Genomic DNA, 24,460 nt, shown 5'->3' on the forward strand with positions numbered 1-24,460 from the left:
GAGTATTCCGTGGGTACAATAAATAAATATTTATGGATTTGTCTTATCTTAAGGATCTCTAGAAGCTGTTTGAAAAAAGGAGCATAATGTGTAGTATTATTTCTAAAGGAAGATAGAGCTGAGTTATGGACGCTCCTTCACACCTCATGGCAGCTGCTTTTAAACCTTTATTGCTCTCCTCTAGTCACCACCCCCACCTGCCCACCTCCTCCCTTCCCAGGTTATTTCATCTTCTACTTCTTTCAGCCCTTCAAGCATGAGCACCTTCAATTCCTCCCTGTCAACCTCAGCACATCTGTATTTACCCATTTTTATTTCAATTCTCTCGCAGAATGAAATGGCTAATTCTTCCACCTACATTCTTTTTTGTTATTGTTATCAATCCTCACCCAAGGATATTTTTTCGTTGATTTTTAGAGAAAGTAAAAGGAAGGGGAAGAGACACAGAGAGAGAAACATCAATGTGAGAGAAATACATTGGTGGGTTGCCTCCTGCACAAGCCGCAAATGGGGCTGTGGATCGAGGCTGCGACCGAGGTGCATGCCCTTGACTGGAATCAAACCCGGAACCCTTCAGTCCTTGGGCCGATGCCATTGAGTCAAACTGGCTAGGCTTGACCAATTTTCAACATTATTTGAAATTCAGCATTATTGCATACTTTCCCTCATCTCTATTTACTTTCCTTGACCTCAACTTCCAAATCTCAGGCCTCTGCTTCTCTCCATGGTTTCATGTTAAGTTTTAAGACATATCACTTGCATGATGGAATGAGTACCCAGAGGCAAAGAGAAACCAATAACTGACAACTGAAAATATAAAACTATCAACTGAAGGCTGCCCAAAGCATCACATTAATCCAAGTTGGGTTATAGTTTTACCTCACACACATAACTACCTGAGTCTGGAAAGTTGAACTCTCTAACTGTTTTGGTTCGCTACCTGTATTCATTCGTTATTCATTCATCCACAATTTAAAAAGTCTTCTAAACACCCAATCTCATGAATCGATTCATACCAAAACAACAATGTGAGTGGGTCCCCTGGTAATACACTCATGCAAACCTCCATCGTATACAAGTCCCCAACAGAAGAGCACTTAAATAAAAATGCCCTAAAGTCGATCTGAAAGTTGACTGACTTTTATTAAACCAACCAGAAAAAAAAAGTAAATTCCTAAAACCCAAGAAACACCTTTGTCTTAAGAAGCTTGACATCAAAATCACTTTGTAGGGGAAAGTATCTTGGGAAAGCTCAAAATGAGTGATGATGTGCAAGGAAAAAAGCCAAAAATCAGAGCAACCAGGGCTTGAGGATTAATACCAGTGTTCTGACTTGTAATCAGAGAAGTATAGTTCCCGAGGGCAGCCTACAGAATGCAGGCACGGCAGGCTGAAGTGGCCAGTCCCATCGGGCACCACCAGCAGCAAGCTTCAGGCTCAAGCCCAGGGCACCACTGTGGCCTTCTTCCCAGGACAGGGGCTGAGTGGGACTTGAATGGGGATCTTGAGGTTTTATTTTTCTGACTACAGAGTGAACTATGATTGTAAATATTAAGAACATTTTTACAGAGTTTAAATAAGCACAAAAATCACCCTATGTAGGCCTTTCAGATGAAGTACTAACATTGACACTTTTCTTAGTTTTCTATACAATTATATATATATATATATATATACATTTTTAATAAATTAGGTGATATTAAACATTGTCAAGTAATATCTTTATTTTTACTCAATATCATCAGCATTTCCATGTGTCATTAGACACTCTTTGTAAACATAATTTTTAGGGGCTCCATGATATTCAGTAAAACAATGATAACACCTTTGAATGTTTTAAATTATAGGTGACCCTTGAACAACACAGGGGGTTAAGGGTACCAACCCCGTGTGCAGTAAAAAATTTGTATATAATTATGACTTCCCAAAAACGTAATTACAGTCATCCCTTGATATCTGTGGAGGATTGTGTCCAGGACCTCCTGTGGATATTAAAATCTGAGGATGCTCAGTCCCTTATAAAATAGTGTAGAACAATGTATACAGTTGGCCCTCTATATTGTTAGATTCTTAACCATGGATCAAAAATACTATTTTCCCCTGGCCATTGTGGCTCAGTGGATTGAGCACCAAGAGGCCACCAGTTGGATTCCCAGTCAGGGCACATGCCCAGGTTTTGGGCTTGATCCCCAGTAGCAGGTGTGCAAGAGGAAGCCCATTAATGTTTCTCTCTCACATTGATGTTTCTATCTCTCTTTCCCTTCCCCTTCCTCTCTCTCTAAAAAAAATCAATAAAAACATATTTTAAAAATATTATTTTTCGATATGCGGTGGTTGAATCTGTAAAACCCAGAGACATAGAGGATTGATTGTGTATTTACTGAAAAAATATCCATCTATAAGTGGACTTAGATTGTTCTAAAATCATGTTGTTCAAGGGTCAATTGTATTTCCTAAAAGACAATGTCAAAAGAGTACAATTCATATTATTATTATAGCTGACATTTGTTGAGCTCTGAATGTATATCAAGCACTATGCTAACTATTATAAATACATAATCACATTAGGAAGATGAAGTAGGCATTGTTTTAATCCCTATTTGAAAGACAAAAGAAACTGAGACTTAACTTAGAAGTTAAGTCTTTTGCTTGCACACACCATATCCACACTGACTCCAGAGCATACACTTTTAACTACTAAAGACATGAAAAAATGCAAAATGCTTAGTAAGTATTAAATTTTTCTTCGAGAAAGCTTGTATCAATTTATACCTCAAAGAGCCATTCATGAGACTGTTTCATTATAACTTTGCCTGCACTGAGATTTTAAAAGGAGTAAAACAATCTTGGCTAATTTGGCTGGTGAAAACTGGTATTACATCATGAGATTAAACACTTTAAAAATATTTTCTTTCAAACAACAAAAATATTTAACATCTAGTGTACTCATAGAGCTTTCAATATGGTGGAGAAAAGTGACCCTGGATGTATAAAATATGTAAAACCAAACAACAATCTGAAATATCAACCAGTGAGCTCTCTCCTCATCCACTGTAACCATCATCCCCCATTGGGCCAGGAAGAAAGGTATCAGAATCAGGCCTATGAAGATACCAAATTCAAAGAGCCCAGAACAGGTGAAAGAAGGAAAAACAGACTTGAATGTGCACTGGAGCTATTAGACCCAGTCCTCTCCCCACCAACATAACCTCTACACTCTCCACCTTTGTTCCCCAGCCTAGAAAAACCCTTCACTCTGGAGAGGAAGAAGAAGCAGAGAAACTACTTGCTTTGCCCCTGCCCTACCCCCTTGCAGAATAGGTTGGTGGCAGCCCAGTGGAATATCTAAGAATCCAAGAATAGAGTGGACTTGGGCTGTGCTTCTTGCCTTAAAGAGGACTGTCTCCAAATGGAGTCCTGTATCACAGGGCAATGGAGACGGTGGCACAACAGGATGAGCAAGAAGGGAGTGTATGGCAGACACTGAGACACAGGACTGCCAGGAGTCTGTTACTAACACTCCATCAAATGCTAACAGGGCAATGAAAGCCTATCAGGGGTATCACTCAGTCCAGAAGGCAGTGAAGGCTTGCTAGAGGAGGCTGAGACAGGAACACTGTGTGTGCCTCAGCCACAGGAGCCATACAGGACCTAGGTGGGTCAGTTTTGGAATAGCCTGTAAGTCATGAAAAAGGGTATAGATTTTATTCTATAGGCAACGGGGGGTCAGTTTATAAGTGTGTTTGTCTTTCACCAGTCTATTTACTGAGCTATCTGCTTTTAATATGAATGGGAAATTATTGTATGAAAGGTAATTAGTGATGGGAGAAGACATTAGAACTACTGCAGAAAACCAACAATCCAAGAAAACATCCAGCAGCTCTCAGTACGAAACCTGGGGGTAGGACCTCTCCTGTTCTCTACCCTCCTCCCCTCCATTACGAATATAGAAGGCCCTTCTCTGTCAATAACATCCCACAGCTGAATTGCCCTCCAGGGGCTTATGCTAGATTAGGTAAATTAAGAATATTAATTATGATGTGTCTTGGTGTGGTCCTCTTTGGATTCCTTTTGTTTGGGGTTCTCTGCGCTTCCTGGACTTGTAAGTCTATTTCTTTCACCAGGTAGGGGAAGTTTTCTGTCATTATTTCTTCAAATAGGTTTTCAGTATCTTGCTCTCTCTCTCTACACCAAGACACGTCATAATTAAAATGCCAAGAGGAAAAGACAAAGAGAAAATCTTAAAAACAGCAAGAGAAAAACAGTTAGTTACCTATAAGGGAGTACCCATACGACTGTCAGCTGATTTCTCAACAGAAACTATGCAGGCCAGAAGGGAGTGGCAAGAAATATTCAAAGTGATGAATACCAAGAACCTACAACCAAGATTACTTTACCCAGCAAAGCTATCATTCAGAATTGAAGGTCAGATAAAGAGCTTCACAGATAAGAAAAAGCTAAAGGAGTTCATCACCACCAAACCAGTATTATATGAAATGCTGAAAGGTATCCTTTAAGAAGAGGAAGAAGAAGAAAAAGGTAAAGATAAAAATTATAAACAACAAATACATATCTATCAACAAGTGAATCTAAAAATCAAGTGAATAAAAAATCTGATGAACAGAATAAACTGGTGAATATAATAGAATCAGGGGCATAGAAAGGGAGTGGACTGACAATTCTCAGGGGGAAAGGGGTGTGGGGGGTGCAGGAAGAGACCGGAAAAAAATTGTACACCTATGGATGAGGACAGTGGTGGGGGGTAAGGGCAGAGAGTGGGGTGGGGACCAGGTGGAGGGGAGCTATGGGGGGGGGGAGGAAGAGGAACAACTGTAATAATCTGAACAATAAAGATTTAATTAAAACAAAGAATATTAGAACGTAAGTACATGAAAGCTATCATGACCAGGCATGGAAATCTGGGGTGTCCCTTAGGAAAAAAAAAAGTAACATAAACATACCACTGGTTTGTCTCCCGGATAATGACTGAGGAAGATCTTTTCACAAACTGTCAGTTCCTAATATACCTTTAAAAATGAAAACAGAGTAGAATTTGGCCACATCAGTTGTACCTAGAAGGTGGCCCCTAGGTACACCTTGTTGAATGAAAGAAAAAAATTATTGGAGTAATAGCACTAGGAACTTGGGGAGTTTGGGGCCCTTAAAAAGTTTGATATGCATTGCACCACCTGGTTTTCAAAAGGTACTTTAGGCTAAGAGGGAAGGGCGCTACTCGGCTGTGCGTGTGACAACATACAACTGCCTTGTCAGTACAATTGGAGATAACAAAGAGAAATATCTCCATGGTTGGTCAAATGCATTAATCATATAATCTAAACATAATTAAGAGGTGGTAGGAGCCATCTCCAGGCACTGCAGGAGGTGATGCTGTGTCCTGGGGAACTGCTAAGGCACCAGTCGCTTCAGGCCCAGTAAAATCTGTGGGCACATTTTCTAAAAACTAAGCTGATTTAGAGGCAAGTCTTGAATTCTTCTTGGTAGGCGTTGACCCTCTGACAAAATCTAATTCATATTCTTGCTGGACCCACACTGGAGGAGCACAGCTGTCAGAAAGTGTGTCCTGCAATTGGCAGTATCCCTGGAGAGGCCACCAAACCAGAGTGAATTTCTCCAGAATCACCTTCCATGCCCATTCCTCCCCACAGGTGATATTTGGAACAATTTCACAGGATTCATGAGAGGAAGTGTATACCGTCACTGCTTAATCTGTACCAGGACTGCGGTTACTAAAATAGGGGAGCTGAGTGTCCAACCCGCCAACCCAGCAGCCTCTGCAAGATTAACATCCCATCCTAAAAGCCCCATCTGTGCAGTAAGGCATTTGCCTCTCACCCGCTGCCCCCGTCCATAATCAAAAGAGGAGGCTAACCTCAAATGTGTCTGAATGGGGAGTGGATATCCATTAAATGCCTAAAAACAGTGCCATTCCGGAGGCCGTCGCTCCCATTGCTACTCAGTAAGTAAATCCTTATTTGTCACTATTTCAATTACAGTGAAAAGTCTTTAAATATAAAACTCATTAAGAGTGACAAGGGAAGACAAGAGGCCCAGGATGCAGTTATTGATGGCCTGTTTCAGCTTCCTGGTATAACATAAACATGTGGTGGGAATGGGGGAGGGCAGATGGAATTCCAGTTGTTTATCTATGTGCCGGTTTGCTAACAAACCCAGGGAATTAGCACTTTAAACAAACAAATTAATGAACACATTACAAGGAAGCCTGGAAATGGAGTATTAGCTTGAGCTGAAATGAATACATTTCTTGCTTTTGAGCAAGCAAGGGATTCTATTCATTTTCTAAAATGCACAGCATGCAGATGTGCTAAAAATTGAAATAGCTAAAAAATTAATATTTTGACTCGGCAGCTGCAAAATCCTGTAATATGCCACCCTGCAGCTGTGAGGAAATGACATGTGGTCATCGCTGTGTGGTTCTTTCTCCAAATCACAAAGGCTGTGCTTCGAGGATCACTGAGGATTACTCACAATCATGATGGATGGAAGCACATGGCAGTGAAATGACTTATTTCACATCTTTGGAGCAAAGTCAAAAAAGCTTGAAGATATTAAAGTAAATGTGTACTGTCGAAGCAATGGTTTTGGATGTTGGTTTTATGGGGCAGTGACTCCTTAGCTAATAAATAATGACCTATAAAGACAAATTTAGACACACAGTGAGATTTTTAATAATCACCTGTCAGTCAATTAGGTTCTTAATGCAACCACATTAAATGTGTTTGGAAGAGGTTAAAATAATCAGCACTCATAGCTATTCCTCATCAGGAGAAAAAGAAATGATTTCATACCAAAACTCAGGGCCCGTGAAGTGTGCATGGAATTTGAATTCTGATGCCACTTTTAAAACCAATAGGGTGTTACTCATGAGATAACTACAGATGGATCCTGGGAAATAACCACGATGGCAGAGTAGAAAGAAGCATCCTCTCTTCCCTTTTGGATCATGACTTTGGTCCTAGCCCAGGGATGGCGAACCTATGACACGCGTGTCAGAGGTGACACGCGGACTCATTTTTTTGGCTGATTTTTCTTTGTTAAATGGCATTTAAATATATAAAGTAAATATCAGAAATATAAATCTTTGTTTTACTATGGTTGCAAATATCAAAAAATTTCTATATGTGACATGGCACCAGAGTTAAGTTAGGGGTTTTCAAAATGCTGACACGCCGAGCTCAAAAAGTTTGCCATCACTGCCCTAGCCCATCCCTGAACTCTTATGAATCATGTGGGTTTTTTGTTTCTTTGTTTTTTTGTTGTTTTTTAAAAATATATTTTATTGATTTTTTACAGAGAGGGAGAGAGACAGAGAGTTAGAAACATCGATGAGAGAGAAACATCAATCAGTTGCCCCCTGTACACTCCCTACTGGGTATGTGCCCGCAACCAAGGTACATGCCCTTGACCAGAATCGAACCTGGGACCCTTGAGTCCTCAGGCAGATGCTCTACCCACTGAGCCAAACTGGTTAGGACTCTTTGTTTTTTTTTAGTTAGAGGCTCTGGATTAGTACAAAAACCATAAAACAAAACTTCCCTTTTTTTCAGTGTCTGTGGCTTTTGTCTCACCCTGAAAAAAATCACACCCCCTGACTCCATAAAAAACATAACCCACTACAATAGACTGACCTGTAGGTTCTATCCCTACCCAGTGTGAACAAACTCACAAACATGTTGGGAAGGCTGCAGTAAGACCCAAGGAGTCGCAGTTTGAAAAAGGAGGGGGCAAGAGGCACTCTCAGATATACGAGCAAAGCTCTTGTCTCATTTTTGGTGCCAGTTCTTGCTGCCAACAAGGAAACATGAGTCCCACTCCTGCCCATGTAACTAGCCTCCCATCAGTTTATGTTTTACTCTTAGTTTACTTCCATGATAGAAAAATATCCACTTCTATTAACATTCTTGGAACATCAATTGGGTGTGAGGTACTACGGAAGTTACTGTGGGAGACAGGAGATTAAGCCAGGCTCAGAACATTCCTTTGAGATGCCCATGACAAGGTCTAATGTCAGAACAAAGTCATACCTAAAATGCAATAGGTGTCAAAGGAGGACCAGAGAATATTTATCTAAAGGGAGTAATATTCCCTTTAGATAATGGACTTAGACTTGTATGCTTATTTGATGTTTATAAGTGGTGCTGGCTGAGAAATCCTAGTTAGAAGGCAAGAACAACCAGCACAGGCACACAGGAGGGACAGCGGGGAGTAGGGAGCACCCAGCATAGACAGAGGGGGGCTTGAAACTCAGGGTGACAAATGTGTACTTAATGTGTGGGCAATGGGAAACAATCAACAAGTTCCCACCATCAAAGTGTTTTCTAAGCCAAAGCAGATCCTCCAAAAGAGTTACCCTCTCTTAGAAAAGAGTGGGGAGAACTTCAGTGGGGCAGAGCCTTCAGGAGAAAGATGAGCTTAGGTTTCTATTAGCAGAGAAAGGGGAATACATTTAAGAGGCATTGGGAAAGGAGAGTTTGCAGGATATGCAGTGCTTAGAATGTGGCATGGGTTAGGAATGGGGGCGGGGAATTAGATGTAACTCAAGTGTTTTGAATTGCGCTGACTGAAAAATCAGCAGCAGGTGGACAAGACAACAGACAAAGGAAGAAAAGGACCTCGTGGATGGGTGGATCAGGAAAAGGAAGATGGGGTGGGTTTTCTTTGAAGTTTTTGGAGTATGATATTCCTGTGGATCAGTTGTCCAGCAAGTAGATAAAAATAAGGGCCTGCAGATGATCATCATGTGTGTACCTGGGACAGACTCTAAGGAGGAAACAGAAATGAGGGTCGCATTAAGGCTGTGAAAGACACTAAGGTCCTAGAAGAAAGGGGATGGGGAGGAAGAAGAGAAAGAGGGAGATGAAATGAGTAACCAGATGAGGAAATAAATGACTGGAAGGACCAGCTTATGGAGGTGATGGGGCAGATAGGTTCTGGATCACAGATGAGGGATCCCCTAGGCAGGATGAGGGAGCTCCTTTGGCAAAGGAAGAAGTGAGGAGCCCAGATGGGTGGCTCAATTGGCTGGAATGTTGTTCCATACACCAAAACGTTATGGGTTTGATTCCTGGTCAGGGAACATACCTAGGTTGTGGGTTCGATCCCCTGTCAGGGCGTTTACGGGAGACAACTGATTCATGTTTCTCTCTCACATTGATGTTCCTCTCTCTTTCTCTAAAAAAAAACAAAAACAAACCCAACAAACATAGAAGAAGGAGGAGGAGGAGGAGGAGGAGGGGGAGGAGAAATAATGAGGGAAAAGAGGCATCTAGAAGAAAATACCAGACATTTGAGCAGAAATGGTGAGTTTGTTGTTGTTGTTTTAATCAGATTATGTTAATCTCCTAAACAAAAAAGAAAGCAAAGATGCAAACTGATCTGAGCAAAATGTGAGTTGAGAAAGAGTGGAGGGTGCATAGGGAAAGGGCATGGTGGGCAAGATGACAAAACATCAAAAAGAGCTGTAAAGAGTATTGCCGAGAAGCAGAGAAGGTCGTATTGGAACTAGATCAGGTGATGAAGGTTGATGACAGAGTGACCCACATATGTCCTCTGGAGTGGCACTGCTTCAAAGCCTACCTCTACTGCTAGTAGCTGTGAGACATTGGTAAATTGACTAATGCCACCAATCTCAGTCTCTTGGGCTATACTATTAATCACAGGACCAACCTCCTGGGGTTGCAGTCAGGACTAAATGAGATCATGTATGTGAGGAACTGGAACACAGTAAGTGCTCAATAAACGTATTTGCAATAGATCAGATCAGAACTGACATTGATAGTGATGATCATGCATCCATCTGTCACTATTTTATCTATTAAAACCACAGAGATTTACATATAGAAAAGTAGGTAAATACAGCCCCTGCAGTTTTGCTCTCTTTAGTACTGAAAGGATGACTTAGGAATCTAAATTCAGCTGTGTTCTTTAAGCACAGACCCTCAAAGACCTTCTCTGCAATGCAAGCCCTGACCTGCAGTTCTTATGAAGATAACAGCGATCCTGACTTCACTGGGAGCCCTGCCAAGTTGAGAGTTTATAAGTAAGATCCTTCTGTCATTACCAAAGCTAGGTAAGACAGTGTTTAGTAAAAGTCACATGAAGCAGGAAATACAATTTCGTTTTAATTTAGGAAGGCCCAATTTAATCAGGTCATGTTCTTTTATTCTGAAAGTGAAAGTTCAAAGGAAAAAAAAAAAAGCCTTGAAATATTGGATCATCCTTCAGCTGACAGGGTGGCCTCTTAAGTAAAACACAAATCGGGGGAACAAGGAAGAGACAGTCATTGAAAGTCCTGGAGAGAGAGATTGGATATGCAATTCAGAGTTCAAGCAGAGGAGATAGGGTGACAAAATGAGAAATAAGGAAAGAAAGTGCACTGCAAAAAAAAAGAAGATAAGGAAAATAAACAAGCAAGTGTTAAAAAAAAATAGAAGACACAAGAAAATTGAAAAAAATATAGAGATAGAAGAATAGGACCAGTTGGCATAAAATAGGAGGTGAAAAAGAAGATATAAGAACCAAATAAATGAGTCACACTCGGGAGACAGATCCTTGCTATAATTACCTTATGATGCATTAGAAGGTGATTACACCAGACATTAGCTCCCTGAGCATTTAAAACAGAGTCCTTGCAACTTTTCCCAACAGCGTCTCTCCAAGCTACCTTCATGCCAGTCTGTACCAATCCATCTTTCAGTCCACCAATCAAAACATCGTTAAGTCTCTACAGTGCGGAGTCACAAATTTCTAGTGTGTGTAACTCTCTTCAAATCTTGGTTCTATCTCCCAACTTCTGTCATTTTGAGCAAGTTACTTAACCTTTCTGTATGTCAGTTTCTTCATATATAACATGGAGATCAAATTAGTACCTATCTTGAGGACCATTGCTAGTATTAAGTGGGAAAATGCATGCAAAGCGATTAGCACAGTGCTTGTTACATAATGAGCCCTCAGCACAGTCACCTATTATTAGACACCGGGAAACAATCCCTGACAGAGAACAGGCGCGCGTCAATGACAAGTGCAAGGTGAGTGGTAGAAATAATCAGCACACCAGGAATTACAATGTGGGAGAGACCAAGAGGAAGCTGGTACTCTTGGGGAAGGAATCTGAGCCAGGCCCTGAGAGATGAATGGGTAGGATTTTGAATCAGAATGAGGCAGTAACTGCTACACATTTGTAGTCTTCCAGTTCCAGCCCCAGGAGCAGCTACAGCAAGATGAAGGGCAGTGCCAACCTCCCTCCCCCGCACCTAGAAGCTGCTGTAAAACAGAATTGGCTCTCACCTCTCTGGCTTCAAGTCCCTGTGTCTGGAAGCAGAGAGCTGGCACACTGGCTGGCACAGGGCTCCTTCCCAGGTCTGTAATTACGTTCAACTTGAGCTGGGTTTTTTTTTTGTGTTTGTTTGTTTTCATTACTTAGTATTGTAGTTATGGCAGCTTATTCCAAAATAAGAATTTGTTGCTGTTTTAATCTGCATTTCAACTTTTGCACTACCTTTTAAGGGGCCCTCTTTCAGAAATGATGAAAATAAATGGAGAAAATGGAAATGGAAATAAATGGAAAAGGCTCAAAAGGCTTTTTTAAAATGATTTGGAAGAAAAATGTTAACAGATTTTCTCACCAGTCAACAAATGGCTTCATGCAGGTTCAGAGAGCAAACATTTCTCAGACCCAACACTGGAGGATGATTACTGATTGCCCCTCAGTGCTCTTTGGTAGGCAAAAGAGTCTCCTCTGTAAACCCTCTGCTTGCCCACCAAGGGGAAGGAGGGAGGGAGGGAGGGAAAAAGAGAGGGAGGGAGTAGGGAAAGAGGGAGGGAGGGAGGAAGTACACAAATTGAGGACTGGTTCATTATTTCATTTTACCTTTAGAGAGTGCCAACAAATTGTTCAACATATTAACATCACTTAGGGATTTCCAAAGATTTTTCTGCAAACCACTAGTTAACTCTGTGAGAGGCTATAATAAATGAAGGGAGGGATATGCAATTAAATGTTTGGGAAATGATGTCCAGCCTCCTTCATCTTAGAGATTCACAATGCACACCTGTTTATTTAAGGTTCTGAGATCTCCCGCAATAAAGAAATGTGCTTAAGTTATTCAACTCAGAGGTTCCCAAATTTATGTAGCCAGGATTCTGTTTTGCATGTAACACCTACTAACCATAGTCCCGTGGATTACAATGTGGAAATGCCCAGAGCAGTAGTTCTTTACTGACATGTCTCCTTTTGCTTACATTCTGGCTCAGATTTATGAAGAAAACCAATCAGTATTTAAAAAATTACTGCATAAGCAAACAAAATTTTAATCCCCCAGGATTCCACCACCCTAACAAATCAACTGTTTAAAATTTTCCATTCGTTCTCTCTACAGTATTACTCTCAGTGTTATCTCCTTTTCTACATAAGAACTCTAAGTATAGCGATTCCACTAGCTCATGGTTGGCAAACTGCGGCTCGCGAGCCACATGCGGCTCTTTGGCCCCTTGAGTTGTGGCTCTTCCTAAGCCTTAGGAGTACCCTAATTAAGTTAATAACAATGTACCTACCTATATAGTTTAAGTTTAAAAAATTTGGCTCTCAAAAGAAATTTCAATAGTTGTACTGTTGATATTTGGCTCTGTTGACTAATGAGTTTGCCAACCACTGCACTAGGCCATGCCTCAAAGTCCAAGACGCTTCTTTTTTGCTTTTGCATTTGCATATTTCTCACTCATGCTTTCTTTTTAATTTCTATCGTATTCTATAAGTAGGAGAAAAGATTTAGCTGGAAAAAAAAAACAAAAACAGAAGGAGGAAGCACCTAAGACTTTGGAATTTTTGGATAATGTTGCTGAGATGTGTGCAAAATCCTAAGAAAAAAAATCTATGAAGAAAAAACCTGGCTTTCCACAATGCTTATCCATGTCTTCTGTAATCTTATCCACTCCTGCCTCTCACCCCAGTGCATTTATCTCTATTGAAAACCTTCAGTCCTGATCTAAATCTCACAAACTGTATATTTGCTTTGATAGACTTAAAGGGAAAAAAAATCCCCACACATATGACATCTCTGTATGTGATAATCACATTAAGGTTATTGGACCTGTTCCCAGGATATGTTTATTCTTGTCTGTGTGATAGATTAGATGTAATTTTCTTTTTTAAACAGCCAAGTGCAATTAAGAGGTCTGTGATGATGATCACAGGTACAGCTCAGATAGATATAAATCCTGTGAGTAAATCCCACCACCCTGCAAATCTCACACATGATAGAGGGAACAGACAGGGCCCTTCCCCGGGGCCTTCACTGTGCCAGAACTCCCCAAGAATGATGAAAACACATTCCCCGATGGCACTGCCTAGGGAGGATTTTCTTCTGCTTTGTTGATCATCACTGGGCTCTTCTTAACAAGTTCCTGAGTTTAGATAAAAGTCATTGAAATGTTCCATGAGGATAACTCTGACCTGACTAAAGCAAGACTTCAGTTAAAAGAAAGAAACATTGCAGCACATTAGGTTCAGGTTAAAAGAAAGATAGCAGATGAGCTCCTGATGGCTCCAGTAAAACACCTGTTAACTTGGGTCTTCAACCTCCTCCTGGATGGCTCTCCCTGGATGTCGAATAGTCACCCCATATTCAACGTGTCTAAATTCAAACATCTTATCTTCCTAGTCTGGCCATTGGTAGATGGTACTCTCACTCCTCGAATTTACTTGATCAGAAATTGGGAAATCAACCCCAAACTCCTTCTCCCTCCAGGGTTAAGAGATCAGTAATTTCTGTTGCTTCTCCAGTAAGCTCCCCCTATCCACAATTCTGCTTTCCATAGTTTCAGTCACCTTTGGTCAACTCCTGTTCAAAAATATTAAATGGAAAATTCCAGAAATAAACAATTTATAAATTTTAAAGAGCATGACTTTCTGAGCAGCATGATGAAATCTTGTGCCATCCAACACCGCCCCACCCATTCCACACTGTCCCTTTGGGAATGTGAACCATCCTTTTTGTCTAGCATATCCATGCTCTATATGTTACCTGCCCCAACGTGACTTAGTAGCCATCTGGGTTATCAGATTGACTGTTGTGGTATTGCAGTGTCTTGTGTTCAAGTAACCCTAATTTTATTTAATGGTGGCTCCAAAGAGCATGAGTAGTGATGCTGGCAATTGGGATATGCCAAAGAGAAACCTTAAAGCACTTTCTTTAAATGAAAGGTATGTATTTATGAGAAAAAACATTATATATATATAATTTATATATCAGTACTATCCATGGATCGTTTGGTACAATCCACTGGGGGTCTTGGAATGCCTCCCCCACAGATAAGGGGGGAGGGGCACTGTATTAAATCGCCACTATTTGACCATTTGTGCCCACAAAATAGCAGCCTTCATAATCTCTTTAAAACCTTCAAGAGATCCCACAGCCTTGATAACAAAGTATGTCCTCCTTACACAGAAAATACAATGGCCTCATGACCTGGTTCTGCTTCCTTCTTCTTCAAGTTCCACCACTTCCATGCTAGGGGCCGGCATTTTACTTAACTCTTGGTTGGTGCCTGAATAGATAATATTCTTTGGACCATTTTCTGGGATGCTCTTCCTTCTAAATCTCCAAACCCCTCTCAATATTTAAAAATGATCTCAGTTATGAAATGTTCTAGGAAGCTTTCTATATCCACTCTATACACACACACACACACACACACACACACACACACACACACACACACTCTGGTCTGAGTTGGACTCCTGTCCCACAGGCTTATCTCATATCCACAGCAATATCATATTCAACACACACCCCCTTCCTTCTTACACTCTATGTTTCTTGAATGCAAGCATTATATCTTATCCATCTCTGTATCCCTAGAGCCAAGCACTGTGCCTGGCATGAAGCGTGTGCTTAATAAATATTTGATTAAGCAGTAAATGAAGAAATGCATTACAATGCTACAGAGAGAAATGGGAGTTGTTTGGAAATGATACATATTTATTGAAAAAGTAAACTTTGAAATCAATACACTTCTCTGAAGGATGAACAATTGAAATTGCTGGTCAAATTTTTCTATACTAGACACTCATACACCTGTCTCTATTCAACAAAGGATATCCAAGCACTGGACAATGGCTATCTTATTTAAAACCAATACTCAATATGCCTAATGCCAAGGACAGCCAAGGTTTGTCTCTTCTAGCTATTTTAGTGGGACCTGCTCTTCTAGGGATAGGTATTTCTAGAGTCATATAGCCTAGTCCCATGATTCTTTATTCATTGTTGGTTGTTTTTTTTAATCCTCTCTAGAGGGTATTTTTTTCCATTGATTTTAGAGAAAGTGGAAGGAACAGGGAGAGGGTGAGAAAGAGAGAGAAACAGATGTGAGAGAGCCATATCAATTGGTTGCTTCCCAAATGACCCCAATGGGGGTGGGGAATCTGCAACCCAGGTACATGCCCTTGACCGGAATCAAACCCAAGACCCTTTAGTTCACAGGCTGATGCTCCAACCATTGAGCAAAGCTGGCCAGGGCTATGATTCTTTATTCTAATGGTCCCCTATTAACCTTAAAAAATTAATGTACTCCTAATTTACTCTCAAAGAGAGCTCTGGACATTGGAGAAAACAAAGTTCATTAAAAATTAAATGTTTCCAATCTCCTTATATAAACATTTATTTTTAAAATTTCCCCAGCATAAAAATTTCAAGGTGCACACACCGAATAGGTTGGAAATAGAAAAGCATAATGAAGATCCTGCCTTCTAATGCCTCTCTCTGACTCTCATCTTGCCTTGCTCCAGTCTAACTCCCACACAGCATGCACGTTTCCTGCCCATAACACACCATTTTAGTCAAATCACTGACCTCTCTAAAACTCTCATGACTGTATTGCCCACAAAATTCCATCTAATTTTTTTGGCCTGAAATTCTGGGTTTCTATACTTCAGTTCCAACTTAAATTTCCCAACTGTTTCATCTACTATGCCTTACTACAAACCATGTTCTTCAGCCAAGTTGGATCTCACTGGTCGTGAACAGCCCACATGCTCTTCCACTGTGCCTGTATCCTGGTGGAACCACACTCAGAAAGTCTGCCTGACCTCCCTCTGTCTAATGTAATCCTAGCTATTCTTCAGGAAGAATTTTAGGTCCCATCTCCTTCACAATGCCTTCCATATCTTTTTCTTCTCTCTTCTCTGAACTTATATAACAACTGGTTTTTGCCCTAAATTCCAGCATTTTTGGTTGCAACTTTGCTCTTCACAGTTCAGTCCCTCTAGGATCTAGGCTTTGGACCCCAATGTCTATAGCAAAGGTCATGGTGCAAAAAGGAAGGAATCCCCAGGACCCTGGCACCATCGGCTATACTTAAAGCACTACCCTTGACTTGCTGTGCCCTCATCATCAAACTTGACAACTGAAATATCAGTGCTGTCCCAGACTCAATGTGCCTGTTCATCTTATAATCTAGACACTCAGCCATACCTCCTACTGTCCAGGGACAAGCCCTACAGCCAAGTCAGTCCCTCTAGCATGCATCCAACCTGATTCTGGCTTTCTCATCTTTCCACTTGCCCAGTAGCATCCCAAAATGCCTCTCAGGCAAGCCCTTCAGAGCTGAAACAACAGCTGCACAAGCAAATCTCTTCACATTTCTCCTAAATTGAGAAAAGTGGGTCAGGAAATAAATAATGACCCACTAGCCTATAATTTACTTTTTCCAGACTATTAGCTCTTTGGGAACAGAGTCGTTGTCTTATTCGGCATTTTTTTAAAAAGTTTTTTGTATTCTGAGCATCTGGCCATTAGTGGACTTTCAAAGATACTTGCTACATGAATGAATGGATGACCACAAACACTGTATGGCTCTTTCATCATTATCCAAACTTCATGCTGCTCTCCTAACTTATTTCTTTTTGAGATCTGGGTTCTAAATGAGGAGGAATAAACCCAACTCCTGAGGCAACTGATTTGCTTTTGTGTTAATTTCTCTAAATTTTGGTGCTGGAGCTGATGGCAAAGGTTCCCCATAGCAAGAGCCAGGAGATAGTGTAGACAAGAGGAAGGCAGTCTTCAGTGAGATTGTGTTGAAAATACATTTTGCTATTGTAAGCCAAAGTGTGCCACGTGCATAGATGATATTATCATGACTCCAATCTTCATTCATCTGAGATTCTAAGTTCTTTCAAAAATTGCAAGAGTATTATTAGAAGATTCCATTTGAATCCACTATTATTTACTAAATGTCTGATAGGAAGCAGTGAAATGAGTTCCCAGACATGAAATAAATGTCTCCTGAGAAAAGAGCTCTTCCTCAGCTGATAAACAGGTACAAGGGCCTTTAAAGCTTGAAATGAAGAATGGTCAGCCTTTGGCAGTGGTTCTGAGACTCTGAGGAGGTATCACTCACCAGCACAGTACCCCATGAGGTTGAGGTACTGCTCTTCCTTGCAGCTGGTCCTGCAGTTTCCACCATTAATCGTGACATGAGGGTGACAGGAAATGCAGTCAGATTCGGATGGGCCATGGCACTGCCTGCAGGTAGGGTGGCATTCTAGGGGGTAAAACAAGAATGAGGATGGGAATTAGCAGCTCAGCATGTAAACACATGAAATATTTTATGAACTCCACAAATTATATTCAGAACAGAACTCAAATACTGCTCATCTTTTCTTTCTTTTTCTAAATATATTTTTTACTAATTTCAGAGAGAAGAAGAGAGAGGGAGAGGGAGAGGGAGAGGGAGAGGGAGAGGGAGAGAGAGAGAGAGAGAGAGAGAGAGAGAGAGAGAGAGAGAGAGAGAGAAACATCAATGATGCAGCCCCCTACTGGGGATCAAGCCAGAAACTTGTGCTTGTGCCCTGACTGGGACCTCCTGGTTCATAGGTCGATGCTCAACCACCGAGCAACACTGTTCAGGCAACAGTACTCATTTTTTGAAGATTCCTGATCAAACCTGATGTATCCTTAGGTCTGACCAAGAGAATGCATTCTTTGAGTCAATGAAAATGCCATCCATGAATAGAACATGGAATCTAGAACCATAAAAATTCGAGTAACTGGCCACACATTTCAAGGGGGCCAGCATGACCATCCCATCTACGGAAATAAGGAAGTGAAGATCAAAGTGACAAAACAGAAAAGTGAGTGGTAAGACTCCCCCGCCCCAAAACATCCAGATTCAAAGGCAGCAAGGCGGAGAAAAGAGGGAGACTTTGCTTCCCACAAACTCCTGACAGGCAAAGGGGAAACCTTCTACCACAATGGATACTGAACCTTCTCACTAGAGTCAGGTGGCACAACTTGGATGCCTGTTTTAGTAGCAATACTCCATTAAAGAACAGAGAACAGAAAAAGCCCTCTTTCTGGAGGTTATCATGAGCTGCGTTTGAAGTTCAATTCCTTAGACAAAATCATGCCAAAGTTATGTTTTCCCCAGAAAAAAACACCAAATTCACAAAAGGCGCTACACTGGAAGAAAACCAAGTGAATCACAGTAGGTGTGGGCAATAAAGATAAGGATGGCAAGGAATAAAAGCAGGTTGCAGCTGCAGCTGCGTGCGCACTGCCAAGGCAGCAGCAGGAGTGAGCACAGAGAAGGAGATGTGAGGATCTCTCTGCCAAGGACCAGGAGGTCTAAGCATGTCTGGTTCCAAGAGGAGGGGAGCTGGGTAGCACTTGCTGGAACTGATGACAAAGAATTCCCTTCTGGCACAGAGCTGGTGAAAAGCAAAGGCATGTATTTCAAATAAAATCACCTGCTTCTCACTTCTTCTGGCAAGAGACCAAAAGAAGATAAGGATATATATATATGTCCTGCAGTTTCCAGATTATATATATATATATATATATATATATATATATATATATATATATATATTCTCAAGCAAGCAAGAAAATGAAGTGCTGATTAGGCTTGCGTAAACAGCACCCCTTCTACATTCCTGAGGCTCTGAACTTTGAAAACGCCCATCCCAGAGATACTAGTGTTCTCAAGATGGTTTCCACCTGCCGAGTTGCCTCCCCACCAGAATATTTCCAGTGACCTGGTGGCCCTGGCGCTTGTGGTACCATCCACCCACTGGCTTCAAGCAGGCAGAGGCACAGGCAGAGAGGAGTCAGAGCTACTCAGACTTTACTCCCCAAACCACTTCACACACACAAACCACTGGGCTAGTGTGAAAGTGCAGGACAGACAATGGTTTTCAAGGACACCACCAATGACAAACCAGAAATACTCCCCTCTGAGCATGACAGAGAGTTTAAAGGAAAGCAACCCATCAGGGGCCCGGAGAGATTAAAAAGGTACTTGGAAGAAGAAAATTTCAGAAGAAATATCATATTGATCTTCAATCATCTAAATCGGTGTTCACATTAAATTTCCTCTTTGGAGTTTGAGGCTAGAGGAATCTAACAAGTATTAATTTATCTTTAAAATATTTTACAAATTTACTACATGCTTTCCGACTCTAGAAATACATGTAATACAATTTCATAACAGTGGGCTTTTCCCTATAAGCTGGTGTCAACAAGTCTATTATTAGAAATAAAACAGTCATCATGATAGAATGTGTTTAGTCTTCTTTTCCCCCTGTAGATACAAGAAAACACAATGCTACAATGAGGTGCTTACATTTTCGCATTTTGTCAATTCCAATAAAATCCCCACACTAATCTCAACTAGTAATTTCTAGACTCTCTGTCACTGAGACATGAAAGTGCTCTTAAAAACATATGGGATGGTCTCTTTAAAAAACAAACAAACAAACAAAAAACACATATGGGACGGACCTGTCAAGGAAAAAAATAAATACCTCTCCCTTTGCTTTATTTTATTCTTAAAAATTCTTTATTGCTGAGAGTATTACATATGTCCACCACCACCACCACCACCCTTGCCTTTGCTTTATTAGGCTATAGCCAGGGGAAGTGGGGCTGAGAAGTGCAGAGGTCACACCCAATGCCCAGTCCTACACAGATGCCTTGGAGCCTGCCGTCACACCCATCCCTCACTGTATGCGCAGGGTAAGGTGGTTCTAATTCGTCACTTCCTCCATGCTTCCTTATTGGAAGAACTGAATTTCTCTTGTTCCCTTTACTCCTACAAGTTCTAGATAGGGACTTACAACCCAGCCCTTAGTCCCATGGGTATGACAATGTTTCTAATTACAGTGTCTGGCCGCATTATGAAGACAAAACAGGGGTACAGGGAATATACCCCAGCATGTCACACACTCACCTGTACAGCTGCCTTCCTGGTTAAAGTACCCATCCGGGCACTGGGAGAGGCACTGCCCCTCCATCAGCACATGGGAAGGCCAGCAGGCTGTGCAGTTGTGCGGGCTCTGCCCTGCACACCCGAAACAGGATTGGTGACAAGCTGGGAAGACAAAGCAGAACAGACAATCAGGAAAGTCGCCATACGACAAGTGTGGGTGCTCTGTCTCTCCCGTTAGCACTCCTGGGTTGAAACACATTCTGCACATTCATTTCAGTTTCCCAAGGACACATCTCACACACTTCTTTCTAAAGGCCATGTGCTGCGAAGCAAGCATCTGTGGCTCTCAGGTTAAATAAGGCACAAATGCCACAAAGCAGAAATAACTATTTGCAGAGTCACACATTTCTTTCTTCCCAAGTTCCCATTCTCAGAGAATGTCAAGTAAAGAGCAGGAAGTCATAAAAGAGGTCTTCCTTCCCCCAGAACAGCTCCTCCACCATCACCAGACAATGAGCTGCTGATCAGGCTGCTCAAAAATTAAAGAGAACGGTGATGGAAGCTTTACTCGCGGATCCCCCAAAGGTTTATGTGGTGCCCCCTCTCTGACGGCACCACACAGGTGAGAAGAACTGGCCAACATTTTGCACTGTCGAAACTAGCCACATCAACAGACACACAAGCAAATATCTGGAATAAAATGAATGGGGGACAGAACAGCACAGAGAATACGAGTGTCACATAGACACTCTATGTGACCTTGATAAGTTATGTAATTTCTCAAGGCTCCTACTTCCTCATACACACAATGAGAACATGAACTATACACTCTGCATGGGATGTTGTGGACACTAAATGGGTTGATGCATGTCAAGTTCTTATGCTAGTGCTAAACATAGAGTAAGGGTTTAATACATCTTAGCTATAATTATTACCAGTAAACACTTTTACACAAGTACTCGTAGGTTTAAAAAGAAATGTGGAAAGCAAAGAGAAAGAAAACATCTCGGCTTGCCTACATCAGACTTTTAAGGATAAAAGGAATATTTGCAACATTTCCCAAGTGTGGCCAGTGTCTTAATGATGCTTTTTTTTTAATTTTCTGTGTTTCTCATGCTTTGATATCAGGGGCCCTATTGATCCTGGAGAGACTGCCCCTTTCAGGGCTAGACACTTTTTAGAGCTGGTAGGTGACTAGCCTGTGAGCACGCCTTTCATCTGCCTACTAATCAGTCCAAAGTCCAGACCCCCATCACCTTGTCTGAGGATCATAACTATCCCTTGGTCCTAATCACTCAAATGCTGGGTGCCAGGCAGCCCTACACTTGGAGCCCGCTGGAATTATTCAGACTAGCCACTCCTAAGCCTGTTTACCCTGCCTCACTTATTCTTTCCCAGTGAAACCTAAATAAAGGCTCTTGCCTATGTTTCCTCCTCACTCCCTCGCCTCCTGACCGGCTCAGGTGCTTCCCTGTGTGGCCCCTCCATGGGGTAATGTGCCCTCTCCTCTGCGGAATGTGACTAACAAACTGTATTTCCAATAGCAACTGTGTGCTAATCTGTTAGCCTTACCAAATCTGAATACGAAAATAGCCTGATATTCACCTCCAATCATTTATTCATTCCTGACTAAAGGCGTGGTGCATGAAATTTATGCACAGGTAGGGTTCCTAGGCCTGGCCTGCAATCAGGGCCAATCTTCCTCAGCTGCCAGCAGCCAGTCCTGCCCCCTACCACCACCACCATGGTTGCCCTTTGTGTGTGGGGTGACCGGTGGGGCGGTGAGGGCCCTAGTGCCGCCCGCATCCACTGCCACCCACCCAGGTTCCCTGTTCCCCATTGGTTGATTAGAGCCTGTCGGCCAGGGACAGGGACCGAGAGATTGGCCTGATCGGGGCCTGCGGAGTGGTGGCAGCTCCTTCATTGAGTGTCTGCCCCCTGGTGGTCAGTGCGCATCATAGCCGACTGGTCGTTCTGCCATCCAGTCAATTTGCATATTACACTTTTATATATACAGATTATCTGTCAAGAAAGTCTAGGTGCTGGGGATATAATAGCAAGACAAGAACTGGCTCTTACCCATATAGATGACCCCATGCATTTCAGGGCATGTTCTGTCCAATGGACAAGATCCACCAACTCAGCGATACCACTCTGAGTCCTCTAGGAAATACCCAGAAGACTTACAGACGAACAGCTTGGAAGAGTGGGATGTGATTTTATACTACTGCAGTCTTCAACAAATCCCCAACAAAAATGTCACCTACAATCTTGGATGTACATGGGGCTGAAATAAGCCATGCTGTCCTGGCCCAGCAGTGCTGGCTGTTACAGTATTAAACTATTGTTATATGGCTGCTCTATGGCTGCTTTCCTAAGCCTTCCAATGCTCCCCTGCAGCTGTGGCTCCAGCCTAGCACCTTGACTCATCAATAACCCATCACCTAAAGGGTTAACGCCTGTACAAGGAGCACTGAGGGCCCTGTTCCTGACACAAGGCCAGAGCCCATTCTTACAGGGCAGTACCCTTACCTCTCTGTTTGATAAATATTTTAATTACTAGAGGCCCGGTGCACAAAATTCATGCATGGGGGGGAGGGTATCTGTCAGCTCAGCCTGCACCCTCTCCAATCTGGGACCCCTCAGGGGATGTCTGACTGCCGGTTTAGGCCCAATCCCTGTCGGCAGTCGGACATCCCCCTCACAATCCGGGACTGCTGGCTCCCAACCATTCCCCTGCCTGCCTGCCTGATTGCCCCCTAACCACTCCCCTGCCAGCCTAATTGACGCCTAACTGCTCGCCTGCCGGCCCAATTGCCCCCAACTTCCCTCCCCTGCCGGTCCGATTGCCCCGAATTGCCCTTCCCTGCTGGCCCAGTCACTCCCAACTGCTCTCCCTTGCAGGCCTGGTTGCCCCCAACTGCCCTCCCCTGCAGGCCTGGTTGCCCCCAACTGCCCTCCCCTGCAGGCCTGGTCACCCCCAACTACCCTCCCTTGCTGGCCATCTTGTGCCTACATGGGGGCGGTCATCTTTGTGCGAGGATGTGACAGTCAATTTGCATATTACCTCTTTATTATATAGAATTATCCCTGAATATGCTGTAGAGCTTTATATTTATTTAACAGTTTTTATTACTATATGAAAAACAGAGCTGGAACCACAATTTAAAATAACTTCTTTTTTTTTCCTAGATGACCTTTGTTAATAGCTCTATTAGCACAAGTCACAATTAGAAATTTTCTTCCTAAGTATTTTCAGAATCACTATAAAAATATTTCTTCTTTAAAAGACAAACAGGTAGTCCAGCTGGTGTGGCTCTGTAGTGAGCGTTGACCTATGAACCAGGAGGTCATGGTTTGATTCCCATCCTGGCATATGCTCAGATTGTAGGCTTGATCCTCAGTGGAGGGCATGCAGGAGGCAGTAGATCAATGATTCTCTCTCAACATTGATAGTTCTCTCTCTCTCTCACTCTCCCTTCCTCTCTGAAATCAATAAAAACATATTTTAAAAAAAGACAAACAGGTAAACTGACATTTAAGCAAATATTATTTAAAAGGATACACATTAGCCCATTATTTAAGACACATTTAACACAAATGAAGCAGCATGCAGTGGAAAGTTAGTTGGCAATATGTCAGTAACAGCTAAATTATATTGTTGACACTGAGTTTCCAGGATGATCTGGAGGAAGCAATTAGAAGCAATATAATATTTTCTATTTAAATATTCCTTCAATAATGCCAATATGTTTGTACTAGGCTTTAAAAGATTGTTAAAATTCCTAGTTCTTCCTGTTATACTACCCTAATAAATAATAAATCAAAGCATCTCATTGTGGAATTGAAAACTAGGGAAATATGAATCAATGCATTATGAGCACACAGCATATTTTATATCATTCCATTTGGTCACAAAGTCAATGTGATAACCTGACTCAATGTGAATAAAGATATTACTGAATTATATAAGGAAAGCAAAACGGACCAAGGAATTGAAAGGCAATGGACCAAAAATTCCAGGGGAAAGTCCCTTTGCCACTAACTAGACCTTAAAGAAATACGCCCCAATGAACAGATCACCATGGCAGCCTTCAGAACTACCTTCACTGGAACTGCTCAAGAGCCAAGTGGGAAATCAGCTAGTTAAACTGCCATGTGGCACAGAGGGAAAAGGTGACCATCATCTCAAAGTGCCTTTTTCTCTATCATGCTCTAT

General features: G+C 41.9%; 1 protein-coding gene across 1 annotated transcript in view; it reads right to left on the reverse strand.

The window, feature by feature from the left end:
- Window positions 1-24,460, reverse strand: part of FRAS1 (Fraser extracellular matrix complex subunit 1) — a gene marked incomplete at its 5' end in the record, with an annotated part of 444,917 nt that overhangs the window by 174,550 nt on the left and 245,907 nt on the right. Inside the window, 2 exons of the mRNA XM_081100823.1 lie at window positions 17,434-17,577; window positions 20,263-20,403. Of these exons, the coding sequence (XP_080956949.1) occupies window positions 17,434-17,577; window positions 20,263-20,403 (285 nt within the window). The remainder of the gene's footprint in view (window positions 1-17,433; window positions 17,578-20,262; window positions 20,404-24,460) is intronic.

The sequence above is a fragment of the Myotis nattereri genome, assembly GCF_964212035.1.
Source record: "Myotis nattereri genome assembly, chromosome: 1".
Lineage (NCBI taxonomy): Eukaryota > Metazoa > Chordata > Mammalia > Chiroptera > Vespertilionidae > Myotis > Myotis nattereri.